The sequence below is a fragment of the Falco punctatus genome (genome assembly GCF_963210335.1).
Source record: "Falco punctatus genome assembly, chromosome: 4".
NCBI lineage: Eukaryota > Metazoa > Chordata > Aves > Falconiformes > Falconidae > Falco > Falco punctatus.
The window spans coordinates 10,013,258-10,035,767 of NC_137583.1; the positions used below are offsets into that span (position 1 = coordinate 10,013,258).

Here is a 22,510-nt window from a genome sequence, read left to right on the forward strand (position 1 = left end):
CTTTCACTCACCTTTCCCTCAGCCAATTCCATTTCAATTTTATATGAAACAAAAATAACGGTTTCCCCAAAAGAAAGATAGCACGTTTAAAGCTATTATCAAGAAGGGATTCAACTAGGGGGTGTGTGGGGCGGGAGGTGTTGTAAATAAATCAGTATTTAATCTTTCTCTGGATAAGTGAATGCTAGTATATAATTCACAAAGCAGAAAACACATATCTTTGGGACAGTGTTACCTACCATGTATTTGAGAGCGCTTCATTCATAGTACCATAGAGCCACTGAGTTTAGAATGGGTCTCAGGTTGTCACTAGTCCAACCTCCTGCTCAAAGCATGGAAAACACTGAGATCAGACCATGTCATCTGGTGTGCCTTTGAACAGTCAAGTCTTGAAATCCAAAAAAAAAACCAACTTTGTTTCATGTTTACTTTGTTTAAATTCAGGATTTTGCTAATCTAAGCGTTGTTTCAGTTTAATCCTTTGAACACTGCCTTGCCACTATGCTCCTCTCTCCTGTCCTTAACTCTTACAGGTGTCCACAAAATGTGAAAACTGTATATAAAGTGAAATGGCTGGCAAATTCCACCTGAGATAAAGCTTCATTTGAAATATAGAACACACTGTCAAGAAAGCTGCCAACAGCTGTGGAGTGACAGAGAGAGTAAATGCCTCCAGAACAGCGCTTTTTACAGTGGGTGATCTTTTCCTTGCACGCACAGCACATCTAGCAGAACAATACACTGGCAGTACAGAAAAGAGACCACACTGAAATATCTGGCCCAGCCTGACTTGAAACAAGAAAAGTCACAAAACAATAGAAAAATACAATTTCAAAGTAAAACTAACTTAGAAAAATAAAAATGTGAGAGTGAAATAACTGTAGTTATACCATTATTATTGTAAAATTAAAAGCAGATTTACATTTCAAGCAATATCAAGTATCAACATGGTAACAGAAAGAACAATAAAGTGTTTCTAGTTTTCTTCCAAGTATTTTGTGCTGTCTGCTTTTATTTGTTCTTTATGCAAACTAAGAACTGCCAAGAAGTCAATCATTTCACAGCCCTTCTCTATAAACAGATTTGTTTAAAAGAAAAAAGACTGCAATAAATACCTACTATAATCACCTCTCCTCTTCATTTTTATTAGGTTTTCTATATTAATACGCGTATGCTGAACACATCAGTATTCTGTTACAGTACAGACCACTTAGGTTTTTTTAATCCATTTTCTCTATTGACAGGGCCATGCTCACAATTTACAAAATTTCTTTGTAGATATTTACTTATTTCACAGTTCATTAACCTTCAAACAGCACACCTGCCAGTTTTCAGGTGTGTTATCTAAAGCAATGTTACACTAACTAATAAAGTGCTAAGTATGTTTGTGTCAGAATTGCTGATGAAATTAATGTGTTTCTCCACTGAGCTACAGCTGAAATGAATTTATAGCATCAATTTAAGTTTTTTTTCCCTGATGGTAAAAGCAGTAGTTAAGTGCCAGTCACTGCGAATATCTACAAATATAGTCTCAAACTGTACCATCTATCACTTTTTTTAAAGTATACAAATGGTAGTGTCTCATCTATTAAAATAATCAAAAAAGATCATTCATGCTATTTAACCTCTTTCCCTCTGCAGTAACAGTACAAGACATCATTTAAAAATTAACATCTATAGCTATTTTCACAACAGCACAGAAGATCTCAGCAAGTCTAATATTCTTCCTTTTAACAGTTTTCTACGGAGCAGAGTGACATTTTCAGCGTTCTGTAGCTGGAGTAGCCTGACATTGGCTCATTTTTTACCTGACCTTAGGGTTTTCACTTCATTAATAGAAAGATAATCAAAAACAATGGCTATATACATTACGGTAGGAAAAGTTTGCATAGTTTGGCACTATTATATATACCCTTAAAAATGGAACAAAATTAAATGCACGTAGCAGAGGTGGTGAACCTTCTAAGGGCTGGTTCCAAACATTTTTCCTACTGACAATAAACCATTTTCAGACCTCCCAACTCTGGCCACCATGATAGTTATTGCTTTACAGTATTATATCTTCTTGTTTCAACTGTCAATAAAAACTTCAAATAATAGCTTTTTAGGTCAAATAAACCTATATAAAAAAAAAAAGAAAAAAACCACCAAACCAAAAAAAAATGACATCATGGAGACAACAGAAACACCATGCAAAAAGCACACTGCGTTCAGAACTAGACCTAAATTTTTTAGTGTTGATTGTAAGTTTTCTCACATCATGTGACCAAGTGCCATTGTACCTGAAATCTGATCCAATTGCCATTGTTTGAAAAAAATACAGTTTCACTCTGGGAATGAAATTCCCCCAGGGTTCTCCAAACTAAAAATTACGTGGAATTGTAAAAGGTCCTTTTGAAAGACAGGATATTTCTGAGTACTGAAGACAGACTTTTTTGATTTATATGAAGTTGATATTTGCAAAGTGATTACCAAACCACACTCATCAAAAAAGAAAAATCCAGATATCCTCTTATTTCTGATGATCTGCTATAACACATGTAAAACAACTATCTGAATAAACAGATACACTAGTCAATGCCTCTCAATAGTAGTCAACATTCTGCAGAGGTTAAGAATCATTATAACTCCACTTACACTTCATTTCTGACCATTGAAACCAACTATGTAAGAATGACCTCAAATTTAAACTACACTTTTAAAGTAGTAATATATTCTGAGTAATTTTGCAAAGTCATCATGAAAATTCCAGACCTGAAATGATACAAAAAATAATCTATTCTACTGAATAACAAACACTGATAGAATTCACCAACAAATTTAAATTAATGAACTTCCAGGGATGCCTGAACTACAAGAATACATAATTAATACTAACAGATTACTTCTAAGCCTCATGCCCTGTTAGACCTGGCTTGTGAGAACCATAGATGGACGTGGAGGAGTATCGAGGCGTATCGGGGACTCAGGTAACCAGTACTGCATGTACCCCAGGGGTCAATATTGCATCCAGTCCTGCTGAACATCTTCATTAATTATCTGAACGATGGGGCAGGGTGCAGCCTTAGAAAGTTTGCTGATGATAACAAAACTGGGAAAGGCATCTGATACACCAGAGGGTGACACTGCTATTCAGAGGGACCTTGACAGACTGGAGAAACGGACTGTGGGGAACCTCATGCAGTTCAGGGAAAGGAAATATAAAAGTCCTGCACCTGGGGAGGAACAGCCGCATGCAACTGTATATGCTGGGGTCCAGCCAGCTAGAATGCAGCTTTGTAGAGAAGGACCCCGAGGTTCAGGTGAACACCAAGTCGAACACCAGCAATGTGCCCCTGCAGCAAAAGAAACCCCAAAACAGTGTCCTGGGCTGCCTTACGAGGGGTGTTGCCAGCTGATTGAGGGAGGTGATCCTTCCCCTCAATTTATCTCTGGCCAGGCCACACCTGGGATGTTGTGCCCAGTTCTGGGCTCCTCAGCACAAGAGACACATGGCCATACTAGAAAGGGTCTGATGAAGGGCCATGAAGCAATGAAGGGATTAAGGACTTTAATAAAGAACTGGAGCATCTCTCATATGACAATAGCCTGAGACAGCTGGGTTTGTCTAGCCTGGAAAAGAGAAGGGGGCATCATATATCACTGTGTATAAGTACCTGAAGGAAGGCTGTAAAGACGACAGAGCCAGGCTTTTCAGCAGCACCCAATGACAGGACAAGAGGCAAGGGGCACAAACTGAAATACAGGAGGTTCCCTCTGAACATATGGAAACATTACTGTGAGGATCATTGAGCACTTGTGCATGTTGCCCAGAGAGGTTGTGGAATCTCCATCCTTGGAGATACTCAAAAGCCATCTGGACAGGGTTCTGCACAGCCAGCTATAGGTGGCCCTGTTTGAGCCGGGGGGGGGTTGGGCAAGATGACCTCCAGAGCTCCCTTCCAACTTTAACCATTAGTGATGCTATGAATCGCATCCTCTTGCATCATATGCAACTGCTGTCTCCAAAACCTAAAGATAACCTGCAAAGCACCATTATTAAATAGTAATAAAAGACTTGTTATGAAGTAACTGATATATGTCCAGGATTTCTTTTAATGCAGGGTTTACTAAGCTGATTTAATTACAACAAGGTGATTACAAAGTAATCCTATTTAGGCAGGAAGTTGACACTGTGACTACGAACACATTAGCTCAGGATTAGAACTGGGCTTTGCCAGTTACTTTCACCACCAGAAGGAAGCCCTTCAAGGCAGGTTACAAGCATGTTTTAGGACAGCATAAAATTCTACAGTGATAATTAACAAAAACTATCTAGTCTACAAATAGACAATGTGAACATGCAGAAAGAAAGGAGTGCAGCTTAATACCGGCCAAAATATTATTAACTTTACTCATCTGGGAACAACCAACAATAGCTTGTACTGTACAAAATTCTTTCCATAATGATTTCCACCTGCTGGAGGGCTGCCATTCACCCTGCATCTTCCTGCAGCTGCTTTCCCATCTGCTGCTGGAAGCCATTGCCCTCCCTTTAGATAAGACCTGAGGTCTGGAGATAGACGATTCAGTTGCTCTAAGCAAACAAAACCTTTTCCCAATTCCCGGTTGCTGAGAACAAAACCTGCAATGTCTAGAATCATTGCTGGATGGCTACCACAGCACAGTCTAGGCCTTAGTTTAGTCAGCTTCAAAGCCAGGTCTTAGAGAGAGCCCAGCTGGCAAAGCAGTATTTTTATTCCTCATCCATCTACAGTGGCAGGTCACATACTTGATCACCACGTAAATGACACTTGCTCCTTTTCAGGTCTTTGGTAGGAAGGACCCTGGGTTTAGTGCACAGAAAGCCCCTGTATCCTACCATGGGTCTCTTGTTGCAGGGATGGCATATTCTGCAGGAAATGTATGAGCTTCATCATAGAAGCTTTTGATTTGTTGTTGTTTTGTTACGCAATTTAACACAGCTTAATCTATATACCATAAACAAAAAATCGACAGCCTCTGCTAATACTTGGAATTAACCCACATTTAGTCTTCTACATGTCACCAAATAACATTTTTGGCAAAGATTCATATGATAGATAAATATTCCCTCTACTCCCCCAGAGTTCTCCAAACTAAAGATTAAGTGGAAATGTAAAAGATCCTTTTGAAAGACAGGAAATTTCCCAGTACTGAAGACAGACACTGTTGAGTTATACGAAATTGATGTTTGCAAAGCAATTACCAAAAAAGCTCATCAAAAAAACTAAGAGAAGGTATAAAGGGAGTTCAATAAATTTTACTTTATGGCATCATTTTGAATTTTCCTGTCTTGCTGCATCACATTTATTTTGTACAGGATGTAACAGGAGAATGCAGCCTGAAGGCATTAATTTGTTCATCAAAATGTACAATGAAGCATACAATAAAACCAAAATATTAGTTAATTCTTATTGCCCCCGTGGTTAGTTAAAATAAATGAAGGGCAATAAGCAGGCAAAAGAAAGAAGAAAGAAAAAGGAGGCGTTTCCACCCTGAATAAGAAAAACTGCAAGCAGCACAAACAGCCTGTTTTCCACTAGATCGTAACTGACTACCACTAGGAACAAGATCAGCTCTAAACCCCCTCAAACTCACAGCATCCAGTGAGAGATCAAAAGCCTTAGAAATTATTTTTTAGTGAGAAGTCTTCTTGTTGCTTATGTTAAGGATGTGTTCTTTCTGGCTTTGTGTAAATATTGATAAGAAACAAGGATTTTGGCCTACAGAAGCAGACAAAGCAATGTACAAATTCAGACGCTGTCCAGCTTTTGTGTTGCTTGGAGCTCCAGCATATTTCTCAAGGACGCCCACAGTTTAACAGACTCTCTCCAATAAACTGCACATCCAGTCTGGAAGTTGTAACATAATAGTTTGTGGAGAAGAGACATCCTGGCAATCATTTTTAACCAGAAAAACTTCCCAGAATACAGTAGGGTAGTAAGGAATGTGCCAAAACCCAGAGAGTCTTAAAAATATATAACTATATAACATTAGAACACACGCATCAGCCTTGAAGAACCTTATTTTCTAATCTGTGAAATTGCTTGGACAGAGAGCTGTCACTTGTTTTCATGATTCTTAGGCAAAGCAAGTAACAATCTCACATAGTTATACAGCAATTTATGACAAACCCAAACTGTGTTTGATGATATGAACATATTTCTTATAGCAGCTTTCAGCTAGCTATAAGACTCTTTTTCCAGCAAATAAGACTGGATAGGTCAGTAGATTTAAGGACCTCTTGATTCCAAGTCTATTCAAAAGAGTTGAAAAGTATGGTGAGACTAAACACGTACTTTTTGAAAGCCTCAATATTATTTAACTTTAGAAACCACTCCTCATTTCTAACCTCTAAATATCTCATCTTCGAGATGGAAAACTGTACAGCCTGTGACATGCCTACAACAACCCTGAGACCTTAAAATAACAAACAAAAGTGCTGTTCTTTCCCAGCTTGAGAACCTAATGGGTACACAGTGTGTGTTATTTCTACCTACATAAAAGACCTTCAGTAGATTTAAGATGAGCTGCATCTCTACTGTAATAAAACATTCAGTGCATCTTAAATGGATAAAAAATGAGATAGAATTAATATTGGCCAAATATGTTATTAAAGTATTTCTAGATCAGGTAAATTGCTGACAATAAAGTTTAACACAGGTTATTTAAATCTCTGCCTCACAAGTAAATGATGCATGTAAGAGCACACGCTGTAATGATATCTTTTCAAAATTATTTGGTAAACCATGTCAAATACAGGCTGCATTAATACATATGTATAACTGGAATCAAAGTTTGTTTTCTTTATTTTTCTCCTAATGCATCTCAAGATGTACCATATCCCAAAATGAAACTTGGCATTAACCCAGTACTCAAAGGCCTTCATTTTCATATGGTCTCCCAGGAAAGAAAAAAAAAAAATTACATTGATGTGACACTTTATCCAAAAGCCTTCTGTACATGAACAGAAAATTACAGAAAATTTTAACTAAAATTACTTCCCAGAAAAGGTGGACATAATTTACCAACCTTCCCCAATTCCCTTCACAAAGATACCTTAAAAAGAAAAAAAAAAAATCAAAACACTGTTGTCTGATAAAATCGTCACCTACACCCTACTCAAAGCAGAAAATGCAAATCACCTACATTTCTATGGGCAATATAAAAGAGCTTGCAGAGTTTCAGAACTTCATCAGTTTATGAGGTACTGTAGTTACTAATGGCTGACAATAACACATACGAAATAAACCCCACAATTTCTGAAGAATCAGTCACAAAAAAAAATTAGGCTCAATTGATTTAGCAAGTCCATGCAGAGACAGTCATAGATGTCTAGAACCAAAATATACAGTGAGGACATTTATGAGTTATTTTCCTTCATTTTTAAGTCTCATATCAGCAACGACCCACCTAGTTTACAGCATTACTTCATTTAGAAACAAACTAAGGCTTGTCATCAGAATGCTTTGAATTATACAGAAGTAAAGGATCAATTAAAATAAATAATCAAAACCAGGAACTAGTATCCTCCATGGAATAGAAATTATACTGAACATACCTTTCACTAATCCTACACCTGAACAGATTTGTATTTTTTTTCACTGAAAACTGGAAGAATCTCACGTCATTTGTATGAAATATCACAATCACTTATTTCACAAATAACATGGTATTATGCCAAACAGTTCTCTGCTGTTACAGAGCATTCCTTTTATCAAGCTACCTCTCTGATCATTTTAACATTAATTTTTCATTTCGTTTCCCAATTGAAGAGACTAACAAAAAGCAGGCACAATACAACCTGCACACCAACAGGCACAATACAACCTGCACACCAACAGGCAATTACAATTAAGTCAAAAAGCTAATTTTGACTTAAATTGCTTCATGTAAAAGGTTCAAGCTCTACTGCCTTACGTAGAGACTGTGAAGAACTGAATACCTGTCAGAAATCAATTGGTTCTCCACCAGGAATGTGCAATCCCAGCAACCCTTCATCAAGAGCACTACAGATTCAGGGTTTTTTACCACTGCCCACCTGCCAGCCATAGAACTGCCTTGAATACCTACCAGACTGATAAAGAATTAAGAATTAAATTAGTGGAGAGCCACAGGAATTCATCACCATCCTCAGCAGCGTGACAGGTAATACAAACCTTGCAAAACAGACTTGCACAGCCAAAGATTTAAAATATGTAGTCTTTACTACAAAAATGCTAGATTGAGATCTGCCAAAATTGCTGGAGTTTTTACCCTTGTTCTATTATGATTATTTTGTATTATGTACATATGCTAGCCGGCCCATTAAACACAAGCTGGAAATTCCAAGATTTCATCTGTATCATCTTAATGTACAGAGAATAACACATACGGCACAGAGGGATAATCAGAATCTTAAAAATATTTATTTCCTGCTTCCATGAGAATGATGAGTTTAAGCTGTTTTTTCTCCTAGAGTTTTGTTTGCCAGAAATTTGAAACGTTCTGTAAGTATACTTTAATGTACTTCTCTGACCAGACATCATTTATACTGTATGACTGAATTTCATAGGTATTTTTCTTTCTTGAAAGGGGTACACACATAATAATAAAATAAGAGAATTTATAATAGGACTCAAGCTAGTCAGTATTGTGTGCTCCAAATCTATGAAGCTTTTTAAAACCCCAGGAAATTAAGTAATGGACAGCATTTTTAACACTGGATTTTACACTTTCCATCAAATGTTACAACCATCTCAACCGTGTATTCCACTACCCATTATTTCATGATCTGAAATTGTAGACAGATATATAACGAATGCACTGGCCTGTTTTAAAGACTAAAATTATTCCTATTTTAAAATAAATATTGATTGCACTTGAAACAATAACCACAGATTAATAGCATGCACCCTTCAACAGATGCTTTCAAAATACATCAGTAGCTTCACTCTTCAGAATAAAAATACACAGTAGAAAGGAAGCATCAAGCCAAGGCAACCAAAACAAAAACTCAGTTAACAGGTGAAGAAACAAGAAATGAAATCACAACAATCTAGTCATTAAGGCCCAGCTCCCTCCATTGAAGCCAATGAGAATTAGGCACAAACATTTTCTTAAAATGCAATCATAGGTGCCTCTAAAATATTCTAGAATGAGAGCTGGTGTACTACCAAAAAAACATATACCAAATATATTGGCATTTAAAGGGTTTTAAATTATTCCATGATTCTTTAACAAATTGCCTTCTGCACAGACTTGCAACAAACACATCATCACCTTGACACACGCTATTAACTCTATTGCATTTTATGATTAGAAGATACAATACCTCTGTCTGAAGTATGGCAGCTCTCTGTTCTTTGGCAGTAAGTGACTCTTTAAGCACTTCAATGTGTTGCTTGCAATCTGAATTCTGATTGCTAAGGGTTTCAAGCTTAGTTTGTAAGGCAAGAAGTTCTGATTCTTTCTTTGAGAGTTCTTGTTTCAGTTGGTCAATCTGTAATGGGGAAAATAAAAGTTAGATCATTAATTTCATTTCCAATTCATAGTTGCACTTGAAATCTGAAAGGTGTGAACAACGATGATATGACAATTCAGACACCTGTAAATTCTGGAAGAGAATTAAGATTTGGACTTTTTACACCTACAACTTCAAATAAGTTTCTTATAATTTTATGTACCCTGTCATAAGAATTATTGCCCTACTGTTGCAGAAATTAAAAGGAAACTCTTAAAGATTGTACATGATGATTTGACCTATAAATTCACCATTGACCTCACTTAAGTTCAAAGGAGGTTATCCTGTGTGAGGCAAGTCTGGCAGGACAGCAAAAATGCATAGGAAAAAAAAAAAGTGTTCACAAAAGTATAAATTCCATCCAATAGCCTATTCCTTCCAACAACATGATTCTTATCCTTGGACAGAGTGAATCAAGGTTTTTAGAAGCCTGATAAGGAAAAGTAGGTATCTAAAGTAGGTATCTTAGTAAGGAGAGGAAAACTGAGAAATGGAATTTTGACCTTACTCTTCTTGCAAATGTGTTGCTGCCCACCATCCCCACCTCCTTCCCCCCCCCACCCCCACCGCCCCCCGCCAGTTCATATGGAATTCTCAGGTACTAGGAAAGCCAAGCCAAAGAGATTAACTTAAGAAAAGTCTAGGGAAAACGTTATAAAAAAATTCCACAGAGTGAAAGGTCTGTGAGACTGTAAAAGCATATCCTAAGGGAAACAGCAGAAACCCAGTCACTAAGTCATGAAGGTTCTGAATTTAAGAGAATTTAAGGTTCATCAGTAAATGTCATGGAATTGTGATTACTCTTCCCTTTCCACTATGACAAATAGGAGGGGTCACCACAGAATGCAGAAGTGTGGTGGATTTAGAACATATGAATATGAACAAAGCACTGGACAATAGACAGAATGATGCTAAAGGATGGTGAATTAGGTGACATATAACTATTCTTCTTAAAGTCCTGTGAAATAACACTGGTCACCAGATGAGTTCAGATACATCATCTCATGAGGGTTATTTAAACTAAAATGCCTCAGTGCATCTGCCTAACTCAGAGAAAACTTTGTTTATATTTGGGAAGTTTTCTTGATGACTGTAAGGCCTATATATTTTCTTTAAAATTCAAGTTTCAGTTCTGCAACAACCAGAGAAGTGCTGGAAGAGCTCTTTCTTTTCTTTCCCATCAGTTGCATCCAAACACACATTTGGGATGTAAGAAATCTAGAAGGGCTGGATGGAAGATGATTCCAAAGTCCTCAGGAAAAAAATTAATACGTATCCACAGGATGATCCCACTCAACCACATCACAGATTCAATATTATATGGCACAGTCAGGGGAAACATTTTCTGCTGATCAAAATATTTCTATTTTGTTTTACATTGCAAGTGTATCCTTTAAAATTACATTAAAAATACATCTTTCTTCCAACTACAGTCCATATGCATGTCTTAAAAATATTTATTTCTTATCTCTTTTTATAAATCCCAGTGCTTGTCTAGCTGGTTAAGGTACTTGGCTAGCCATCCCAGAGCTACTGTACAAAATCAGGAATCTTATACTGACACTAAAAGCAATCACCTTCACATTCTGAAATAAACCAAAATAAGAAAAGAAGCATACAAAGAACAGATGTCAAAAAAATATAGAGTGCAGTTAAACTGCTAGAGAAAACTTCCACTTGAAAGCAAAACACCTTACTCCATCCATTGTCAGAACATGGAAGCAAGTATGGCAACCAAGAAAATCTGTCCACAAGATAGAAAGACAAAATGCAGATCTGCAGCCAATCTGAATTACATCACATGCTTTATACGAGACCCATGTGAACATCACAGACACTTAATCCCTCCTAGAAACCCTTCCCGATTTTTGAATGACACAACCCACACCCTGACAAATAATAATAATAAAAAAACAAGCTTCTTTTTTATTGCAGGTATGTTCTTTGCGGTCTAGAAAGAGAATCTGTTTAGCATAAACTTCTGGCTACAAGACCTACAAATTGCCAAGAGTTTAAAAAACATGTTAGAACTCACTCTCTCTCAAAAAAAAAAAAAAAAAAAAACACACCAAACATTGAATAATTATGCTTTTGGGTGGTGTGTTTTATTAAAATAGAGTATAATGGTGAAAATGTACTAAAACTTCAATTTAAAAAAATAATGTATAAAAAGTACCAAAGGCATAACAAGAAACCAGATAACTTTTTAAAAGAAATATTTAGACCTGGGTAATTTGCTTTTTTAAAGTATTGTATCTACTAGTGTGTAAAAAACAGGGCATGAAATAAATGTCTGTCTCCAGCAGATGTGCAAACATTTTCACTTCGCTATATCTTAAGTGGTGTGGAAGACCAAGAGCAACGATTCAATGAGGTCTACTGATCTCAATTAAAAAAAAAAGACAAAAGCAAAAATGTTTTTGTATTTTATAAAGACTACAGGGAAGATAACATACAAGTCTGGGTATAAGTGCTCTAGCATCCAAGGAACTCCAAGTTTGTCCTCTGATCCTGACCTTCCCCAAATCTCACTTATTTCATATGCGTAGTTTGCCTGTCACTGCTTTTTCAACATTGCCCAATACAATCTTGCTTCACACCCTTTCCTGAAACCCTAGTTCCTTTATCTTCCTTCTCAATTTATGATTCTGTCACCTCCTATAATTTCAGTTCCTTAGATACCAACATTTCCAGAAAACCATTATCCTTTTTCTTACATTATTATTTTTACACACCAAAATCCTACATGACTTGCATAGAGTAACTGAGAAACTAACTAAAAACAAAGCAATCAAGAACTTTTCCCCTGAACATTGCTTATTAAAATTAAGAGCTAAATCTTTAAGTAAATAATTAAATCAAACTATGCAGATTTATGCATCATAAGGATCTGGTCTTATGTGACAAATGACAACTACTTTTTAAAGTGAAAGAAAAAACAGTAGTAATGCAAATGATGTCGCTGTATACAGTGGACTCCAAAATCTATCTGTAGACTCTACAGGTTGTATTGGTCAAGGACTATTTTTAAAGGTTTTATCACATTTCCAGGCTATCTACAAAAGATGCTGTAATACTTTTTTCCTTTATTTCTTTTACAGGATCATACAGAACTTGCATGTTTCCTTCATAAAGCGTGAGTTCTTACACACAGACATTAATTACTGAGTGCCTTTTTAGAGCCTAATCAGTTCTTAAAACTCATCTTTATAATTTTCAGAAGTACTAAATTATCACTAGATTTTCATAGTCATTCTTGTTGATAGCATAAGAGTTCTAATACTCAAAGACCTACTTAAACACCAGAGTGCAAACACACACCTGAAAAAATGCATCAGTATTCCTTGAAATATCTGGCTGCTAGTGAAAGGATGAAGCCTAGTAAGAGAGGGTTCTTTCAAAGCAGAAATTATTTTTAAAAATGTGTATCATCCTGTATGTTTTCTCCACATCCTCAATAAATACATTTGCAGTGTCATACCCCTTAGCCATGAAAACTTTAAGACCTGTTTGGACAATTTTTGTATCGTGTGAGTGATGCCTATTTCTGTCCCTTCACAAACAGAGCAAGGAGAGTCCCTACCAAGTGAGCAAGAAAAACAAAAATAAATTTAAGCAAGTTTTCTTTCTCATTTCTACAACCTCTATCTAACTGCAAATCAAAATTAAAGCCTATATATTTTGAAGGAGTGAATATTAATAATAATTATTTAAGAAAAGGAACACTTCCCAAAATTCTTTGCCACTCATGTACAGTAAATGATATTCAGTACTGGCCTTCATTTAACACCTTCCCATTTATTTAAATCAGGAACAGATTTAAAACATGTTATATTTCAAAAATAAATGTGAAGCATTCACAATCATAGGTGCTATAAAGTCCTTAACTGTGAGAAGAGTTTTGTTCTGCTCTTTGCCATCAATCCAGACTTCTGTTTATCAGAATTTATCAACAATCTCTGGTTCAATAGATCACTTAGAATAAGATCTGTTTGCTGACAGCTACATAAATACATTTCCACCTTGAAAGGTTCTCAGATGAATGATAAAAATAGTATCTTCTGCTTCCAATCTCAATTTTAAGTGGAAGAAAAGGACTGGTGAAAGAGAACAGACAAAATTTCATCAGAACGTGGCATTTATCAAAGATCAGAAGATTGTGACAAAACAAGGCATGTGTAATAGTCTTCTCATTCATCTGCTTTCTGTGCCACAGAAATATACTGAAGCTTTTCTTCTCAAAAACATCAGAAGATTGTTAACAAAATACTGTGCTTTGCACATTATTTTTATATCAACAGATTTGCTGAGATGCATTAGTTTTGCTGTAAATTACTAAAACTGAATTGCTTTGAAATTAACGTTTAAATAGGCAAAATAGTTTTCCTGATGACAATGCTACTTGAACTTCAGCTACTTTTCAGTAGCTTAAGAGGAACTTTTTTCAACAGAATACATACATTTTTTGATTTTTTTAATTAAATAAATCTGGATTTATTTGGGCATATTTAAAATGGGCACTAAAACTTCCATTTCTTCTGTAGCACAAACCCTCAGGAGAGGGTATAAATACACCCCAGTGTCTCAAGACACAAGCATTTCCTGCAATGTAGTTTACAAGATACTACAGTTTCCAAACTGAGACAGTAACAGCTCTTCTGAGATGGAAAACCTTCAGTGTACAATACTACACTGGTGAATTTTCTTAATCCTATACTCACTGTAGAATTCAGACAAAGTAAAAGCATCTTGTCAAGAAGATAATGAAGGTTTAATTTACACAAGAAAACAGAAAACCAGAGAACTTGTTCTCCAGAAGGTGCTGACAACATTTCATTCTCTGACCACACACAAGCTGCATACTTTGAGTCTTAGCTTGCCCAACCCTGAAAAAGCGGTAATGGCATTTATTTACCTGATATTGCAAATTTTGTACTTAAACAGCAATATTGCTAAGTATTTTTAGCATCAACAGACAACGGTATGCAGAGAACTACACTTTAAGCCAATCGACTCCTACTTTTTTTGCTTACGTGGCCTCTAGAGAGGTAATAGTACCAGTTCCTCCTCAAGCATATTTTCCGAGCTGCAAGTCTACATTTCAGAAAAACTGAATCAGTCCATCTCAGTTCCCTATAATTTCACATACGCAAAACCTCCTAAATATTCAACAGAATCAGAACCCAAACAAACAACTAGGATGGAATGACTTCTAAAATAAAGTAAGATTTCATAATAATCATGACTATAAAGTCAGTTCCTTAGTTTTTATTCTGGCACTATGCTCAAATTTTTAACATCGCTGCAGGAGGTGAGATGGCTGGCTTTCCTCTTCAATGTTTCAGTTTTGGGCTGCTGTGACTTGTCTTGCCCCATCTTAGTTTAGCTTATAAATAATATTTTTAAAATGTTCCTTCCAAAACCTAATAAGAATGGGAGCATCGGCTTCAGTCTCCATAATATCTAATATTTTTTAATTTTTATTATTTTATCACTTCATAAAAAAAATATATTCAAGGTAGAAAAGCTGGGAATAAACCAGCACAAATTGTAACATATTTATTTATTACAATTTTTAAGGCAATTATAAAAGTATCAGAAAAAAAATATTAGCACTCAGAAGAAAGACTATTTAGAGTGCTCATCTTTACCTAGACAGCAGCTGAGTACATCAAAACAAAAGGAGGTAAAAAGACCAGCTGGGACAACAACTTAGACATCAAGCTTTACTTCTGATGTATTTTAAAATAATGAACAAGCAATATTGTTTTGTTGAGCTTGATACCACGAAATGTGTTACATCACTACATAATCACTCTCTGCTTGCAGTCAACCCATAATTATCTACACAAAATAATTTGAAATGAAAGGTATTCTGCAGAAGCAAAGTCATCAAATTACAAGTCTTTAAAATAAGAGATTACATTTTGGCATCATCTATGGAACAGCAGTCCTTTCTGTAAAACTACAATCAAAACCAGACAAAAATGCACAAATAACCTTGTGCCAGAATGGTGCAAGTCATAATTATGAACCAATTCAAAACGTCAACATTAAGACACCTTAAACAAGAAAGAAAAAAGGTAACAAGGTATAGATTCAAGACTGTAGTAGCCTCTGCAGGAGTGGTGAAATAGGAAGACATAAGGAGGAGGCTAAGTCAAAACAACCACATTTTTTTTTCCAAAACGCTTCACTCCTCCATAGCTACTGAGTGTCCCATAGAAGGGATTCACAAAAATAAAACATTCAGAGAGCTGCTTAAGTTGAAAAGGGTCAAGTTAAAATTTTTGTTTCTATTATTTAAACAGCATTCAACTATTTTATTAATAAACGTTACCTTATTTTTCATGAACTTTGAGTGACTCTTGTAAACTTCTATTTGTTTGATTTCTTCTTCTCGGTCTTCTGTATTCAGAACTCCATTTGTCTTTAACATCTGTATTTCATCTTCAAGATCTCTTATATTGCGCTCAAGTGAAGCTATTTTTGTATCCTAAGAGAGTATTGAAAATGATACAAAATGTATATTAAAGAGTAACAGAAGTATATCTGTACAGGCACAAACATCAAATAAATAATAAGTTAGCCAAAATAGATGCTACAAATACGGATTGTCCATACTGCCACAAATCAAAAATAATTAAATTTATTTTGGCTTAAAGAAATGCAGAATTTAGACCTCTCACCACCAGAAAAAAAAAGCGTGCAATGCTACACTCTGTTGTGTAATCTGTAGAGAATACCTTCTGATTAAAATTCTGTCTCCATTCCTACACAGTTAGGGATGAAAGGGGAATTGGAGATGCCCTGTTTGCCACACATACATGATAACATACCTCGTTTTCTTTGCTAACCATCTAGGCCTGGCTATTCATTATTCCAATGGTGTAGAAAGAATATTCTTTCTCTGTCGTTACTCCCACAGTAATTTTAGTACAGTGATCTGAAGCCTGAATGTTTGATGCCACTGAAATAAGTTAAACATTGAACTAGCAAACTGCATTGGGATTTTTAGCACCCTTAATAAGTAATCACAAATGGCTTTGCAATATAATTAATTGTAGAAGCAGACGGATGTGTTTCCTAGAAGTAGGACTGACTTCACTGCTTCTTTCTTGGTTTTTCTCTTTGTGAATTGCCAGCAGCATTGTTCATAACCAAAGTAATGTAAAAAATTAAATTTGCAAGTCCTTTTATTCATGTGTAAACAAATTTTCAATCCAATTCTGTTCACCGAAAACATCAGAAAAATCAGGATATTGTGACTGTAGCAAGCCGTAGAAAGAACATGGAAGTAATCTCATTCAAAACAGTTAGCTGAAAATTATCAGAGTAAAAGCACATTTCTTCTGTGAAAGACTATGCTCTCATTAAACAGTTTTGTAAAATCGCACAATCAAAACACAGCAAATTTGAGGAAAAACTTCTTTACTCAAAGAAAAAGCTTCTTGACTTTGAGGGTGACAGAGCACTGGAACAGGCTGCCCAGAGAGGCTGTGGAGTCTTCTTTTCTGAGACATTCAAATCCTGCCTGGACACAATTCTGTGCAACCTGCCATGGGTGAACCCCCTTCAGCAGGGAGTTGAACTAGTGTATCTCCAGAGGACCCTCCCAACCCCGACCATTCTGTGATTCTGTGGAATTAATAATAGCACTATACAGATATAGGTATATATATACCAATCCAACCATACAAAGCAAATAGCTTAAAAATGAACAGCAGGATAAACATTTCTTTACAGTCACACAAAGTGACCAAGAAAATTTTGTGTGAATCAGAATCCTGATAAAAAACACGGTCAGCTTCCTTCCAGACAATTAATAAGTCCAGAATACAAATTTTCACTTTAAAAAAAAAAAAAAATCTGTTACAAGATAGCAGGGGAAAAAAAAAAAAAGAAACTGAAAGCAAAGACTTGTCAGATTTTCCTACTGCCAACATTGTGAAAATGGGAAAAATACATCTAGCCTGCTGTTGAACACAGATTTATTCACTTGTATCACACTGATACACCAGTTTTCACTGGTAGATATATTTCTGGGTTGTACAATTACACAAATACATTGTGGTTCCTGTCTGAAGAGGTTTTGGTGTGCTTTAATCTAGGCAAGAGCTCAGTGATGTAAAAGGGTGTAAAACTTTTCAACAACAAATCTCAAGACAATGGAAGAGAGCTGTCTCCCATAACAGCAAACATACTTTCATGCCATATAGGCAAGGTAATGCACTTGAAAGGAGAATACTAATCGCCTTTATGTATCTTACAAGTTTCCAAATTAACTGCATCCCCTTTCAGAAAAGGAGCTCCAGTCAAAAGAGAAAGAAATGCCAGAATGTAAAGGAAACAAAAAAACTCTTGAAATGTGAAACTTGCAGTTTCTTATATTTTTTGCCTCAGTAGCTGTTTCTTTTCTGGAAAAAATCTGATACTGAAGATGTCAATAATTACCTCAATCAGCAGTCCATATTTTGCTTTCTTGAAGGGTATGTTCCACAAGAAAGAGTATTCCCCCAAAAATCAATTGAAAAACACAAAGGAGCTGACTAGGGATGCAACTTTAAAAAAAAAAAAAAAAAAAAAAAACCTAAACCAAAATAACCTCCAAAAAAAAAATAAAAACCCACCAACAAAAACACCACACACCACCACCACCACTCCCCCCCATTTTGGAAGAATTCCAACCAGCTTTTACATTATATGCCTATATCTAATATAATTATGGAGTATTTTTGAATAACAACTTTTCAAGTTAACAGATAAAATGTAACTTATATAACTTAGTATACTAGTCTAATGATATTAACATGGCAGATTTCCCATATCAGAACCCTAAAAATTTTATTCGTATTTGCCCATGGAATCAGCATTTCTCGTATCATAGAGCAAAGACTGTGTGAATGATCATACAAACCAAATAATCTTTCCACTAAATGACCAGCCCATCACACGACAAAAAATAAACCTTTTTTAGATGTTAACTGTTCTGTTCACAAAACATTTTTCCATAAACTTTTTTTAAAAAAAAGAGAAATGTGAAATAAAAGGTTGAGATAGGGTGAAAAAAAGAAAGGGGAAGAATTTCATTAAATCTTATCACTTGGAGAAACTGTACAAAAAGAAAAATACTGAAAAGAATTTTAAAAACTATCAAGGCTTATGCACAACAATAAATTATTGTAGCTCTCACAGATACTACAATCAAATCAGCTTGCTCCATCAGACTCCATTTCAGAAATTTTCTACTCCTATTATTGAAGATAAAAGCAAAATCTAAGCTTCGCTGCACTTCAGAATGATTTTGCACTGAAATATATTAATACTTGCATGACCTGTTACGACATCTCATCTGGGAGCAGTCCTCATCAAATCTCTCTAAAGTCTTTAAGAGTCCGGGGTTTTGTACTGCATTTGTATTGTACATGTTTGTAAATATAACATGGCAAAAATAATTTATAGCACAGCCTGTTACACTCCTTAGGTTTATCCATCACAGAATAATATTGAAACTTTAAGAGAAATATCTAACATAACTTCTGGAAGAGTTTTCTGTACTTTATCACAAGTTTGAACTCTCCGAGGAAAAGTTTATTTTTCATCAATCTCTGCATACTGTGACTACAGCTGTGTAACTAGTTTTTCTATCTCTAGAAAAATTGTCACTGTCAGTTTTGGATTAACTTTTTATTGGAACAGAAGGCAGAAATTTCACAAAATTTTCAACACTAAAATCTCTTTCAGAATAAAGTATCAAAAACATGTGATGACAAGACAGAAGAGAAGCCAGACATCACCTTCATTCACAGACTGTTCGAGGAACCAAAGGTACTGCTCCCTTATATATGAACAACACAGGACCAGCAATTCTGAAAATAAGCAAGACAGGCTGCTGGCTTGCCCTGAAAACCTGAAAGTTCTCCTGTTTGGAGAACTGCTAGAGAGTGAGGAACCTTGTAGGTCAAAGATAGTACAGACAGCTCCCAGTGGGTAGTACCACAAGGAAGCTGGGTTGACTTACAGGATGGATAGAACATTAGATAGCTTTGCTTCCGCTAAAAGTTTTGACAGAATAGGCACATTCCCATAAAATCTTCTGATTCAGCTGAATCAGCATTTTCCCACAGAAAACTTCAATTGGAAAACTTCCAACCAGCTCTTGTTGTGGCACAGGGTCTGGCAATCTTACAGAAACTGAAATAGGAACAGATGCAGTATTTCCTTCAAACCTCTAAGGCTTATCCACATTAGCAACACACTAAAAAAACTACATGAGTCTGTGTTGAATCACAAAGAAGATTCTTTTGCAGTAATATTATGGAAAAAGCTTAGTACTAAATGGTACTAATAAACGTCTTTGAGATCTACAACAATGCAGTATTTGTGCAGATTTTTCCAGTCAGGGCTTCTTAAATCTTTTGAAAGACATAAGATTATATAGCAGGATTTGTGATATAGATTGAGGTACTCGCCCTAATCTATCCCCTCCTTCCTGCAGTAACTGATACTTCTTCCTCATCTCCTTTATTAGAACAGTGTTGCAGATATTCTGTGAGAGAGGTTAGGGCTATTTCTATGCTGGACCTAGGAGAAAGCAGTCTCTTTTGCAACACAAAATAATTAGTATGTATCCTGACACTGAAGGAAATAATATTGCACAATGGAAAGGAGATTGTTTCCACAATGTTGCATGAATCTTATATATGCAGTCCTTACAAGAATGCTACAGTACATTTCCTAAAACTTAGCAGAGGAAAAAAGGCAAAATATCTGTAAATAATACAGCATTCCAGTCTGTCTTACTCTGAAATGGAAAGTAATGAGATATTACTCTTCATCATTTCAAATACCTGATAAGTTTAAGCTACGTCTGTGAAAAATTTTGCTTGTAGGGCACTCAACAAGCAATCAGAAGTAAATATTTGAAACTTCGCATTTAATAGAATGCACATATGCACACATGCTATCAACAGATCATACATGACTACTCTTACTATATATTTTTTTAACTTTCATCAATTTAACACAGAGAATATTCAGGTTTATTTTTGAAGACAAGGGAAATTGAAAGTTCATGCAATCTTAATAAGGCAAGTATGTTTCACCGCAAACACACATACACGCTCATTCAGAACCAAACCCATACCTGAAATATCAAAGCTGGATCAATACATAAAGACGGCTCTTTCTGCAAGTAAGGTAAACCACAAATATTTTCATTTACTTTACAGCTTACTATTTTTAAATAGTTCGTAATTCTTGTTATTAGACTACATATATTTCAGATAGTCAATACCTTACACTTAGGATAAGCTTTATGCCATATCTGTAGGCAACTCATTTCTGGTTTTCTTACTGGTTTAAGCTTAGAACTGTCTGAACAAGATCATAGAATCACAGAATGGTCTGGGTTGGAAGGGACCTTTTAAAGATCACCTAGTCCAACCCCTCTGCCATGGGCAGGGACACCTTTTACTAGATCATGTTGCTCAAAGCCCCATCCAACCTGGCCTTCAACACTTCCAGTGATGGGGCACCCACAACTTCTCTAGGCAACTTGTTTCAATGCCTCACCATGCTCATCATAAAAAATTTCTTCCTTATGTCTAATATAAATCTATCCTTTTTCAGTTTAAAACCATTTCTGTTGTCCTAACACAACAGTTCTTATTAAAAAGCCTCTCCTCATCTTTCTTATAAGCTCCCTTTAAGTATTGAAAGACCACAAGAACATCTCTCTGGAGCCTTCTCTTCCCCAGGCTGAACAACACCAACTCTCTCAGCCTTTCCTCACAGGGGAGCTGTTCCAGCCTTCTGACCATTTTTGTGACCCTCCTCCGGATGTGCTCCAACAGGTCCATGTCTGTCTTGTACTGGGCACCTCAGAACTGAATGCAGTAGTCCAGGTGTGGCCTCACACAAGATGAGCAAATTTTGACCCAATTCATGTGCTTACGAGAACTTCTTTTTGAAAGAATGAAATGAAAAGCATGTTTCCTTTTACTCTTTTTTATGATATTAATCAGTGTTAATTAACTTTGGATATCACTGATATTCAAAGGTATCAGTGATCTAGCATTTGTCAACACACAACATGCAAAGAAATATGCAGTTGCAACTGCAATTAAAGGAAAGGATTTCAATGTAACAGCTTTATTTTACACTTAAACAGATAAAGATTTAGGCATGAGAAAAAAAATACTGTTCCATTACATGTATCCACAGTCAAAAGCAACCATTGCAACAAAACTAGACTGGCTTCCTATCTAACACAAGAAAAAGTTATATGAATGCTGTTAAACATACACACCATATTTTGGTGTGCATTTGCAACCTCAAGCTTCCACACACTATATTTTACAACATATTTATTTTCATTACTGGAGAGGACTTTTTTTTTTTAAATGAAGATATCTCAAGTAGGTAACTACAGACTGCAATCTCTTTGCTCTGTCATTTCCTATTTATTAAACTACACAAAATTAAGCCCCTCAAGTCATTCATTGTTTAGTAATATTTTTAAACATTCTGGCAGCTCTTCTCCAAGTACCACGAGCTCCATCATGTAACTTGCTGTTTTGGAAAGATGCGCAGTTCAAAACTTTTACCCCTTTACTAAATCCAGGATATAAACAGCATTATCTAGTATGTCCTACTTTCTAGAGAATAGATCTCAGAAAACCATGGTAGAGGGCTGGGGAAACAAAACGAGAAATCAAAAAAAAAAAAATCTTGAAAACAAGGTCTACAATGTCATTAAGCAAGTTCAAAAAAACAGGAGCTTGAGGGAACAAGAACATGGTGGGAAAAGAATCATCCTGCCCTCCTTCGGTCTTGTGACTCTGCTTTCCATATGAAAGGGCTTCTGGAGAAGAAAGTCTCTTTCAGACAACGAAACAGAGTAAAAAATGTAAGGGGAAAGAATAAGCAAATATATAAGACACCTGGATGCAAATGCATCTAAGAAGAAAAACCAGAAAGTTAGGA

The 22,510-nt window shown here is 35.8% G+C and overlaps 1 protein-coding gene across 12 annotated transcripts in view; it reads right to left on the minus strand.

Annotated features, from left to right (window-relative positions):
* Positions 1–22,510, minus strand: part of ERC2 (ELKS/RAB6-interacting/CAST family member 2) — a 481,052-nt gene that overhangs the window by 316,672 nt on the left and 141,870 nt on the right. For all 12 annotated transcript variants that reach the window (XM_080384963.1, XM_080384960.1, XM_080384958.1 and 9 more), the window contains 2 exons: positions 15,864–16,019; positions 9,335–9,502 (listed from right to left, as the gene is read on the minus strand). In XM_080384963.1, the coding sequence (XP_080241089.1) occupies positions 9,335–9,502; positions 15,864–16,019 (324 nt within the window). The remainder of the gene's footprint in view (positions 1–9,334; positions 9,503–15,863; positions 16,020–22,510) is intronic.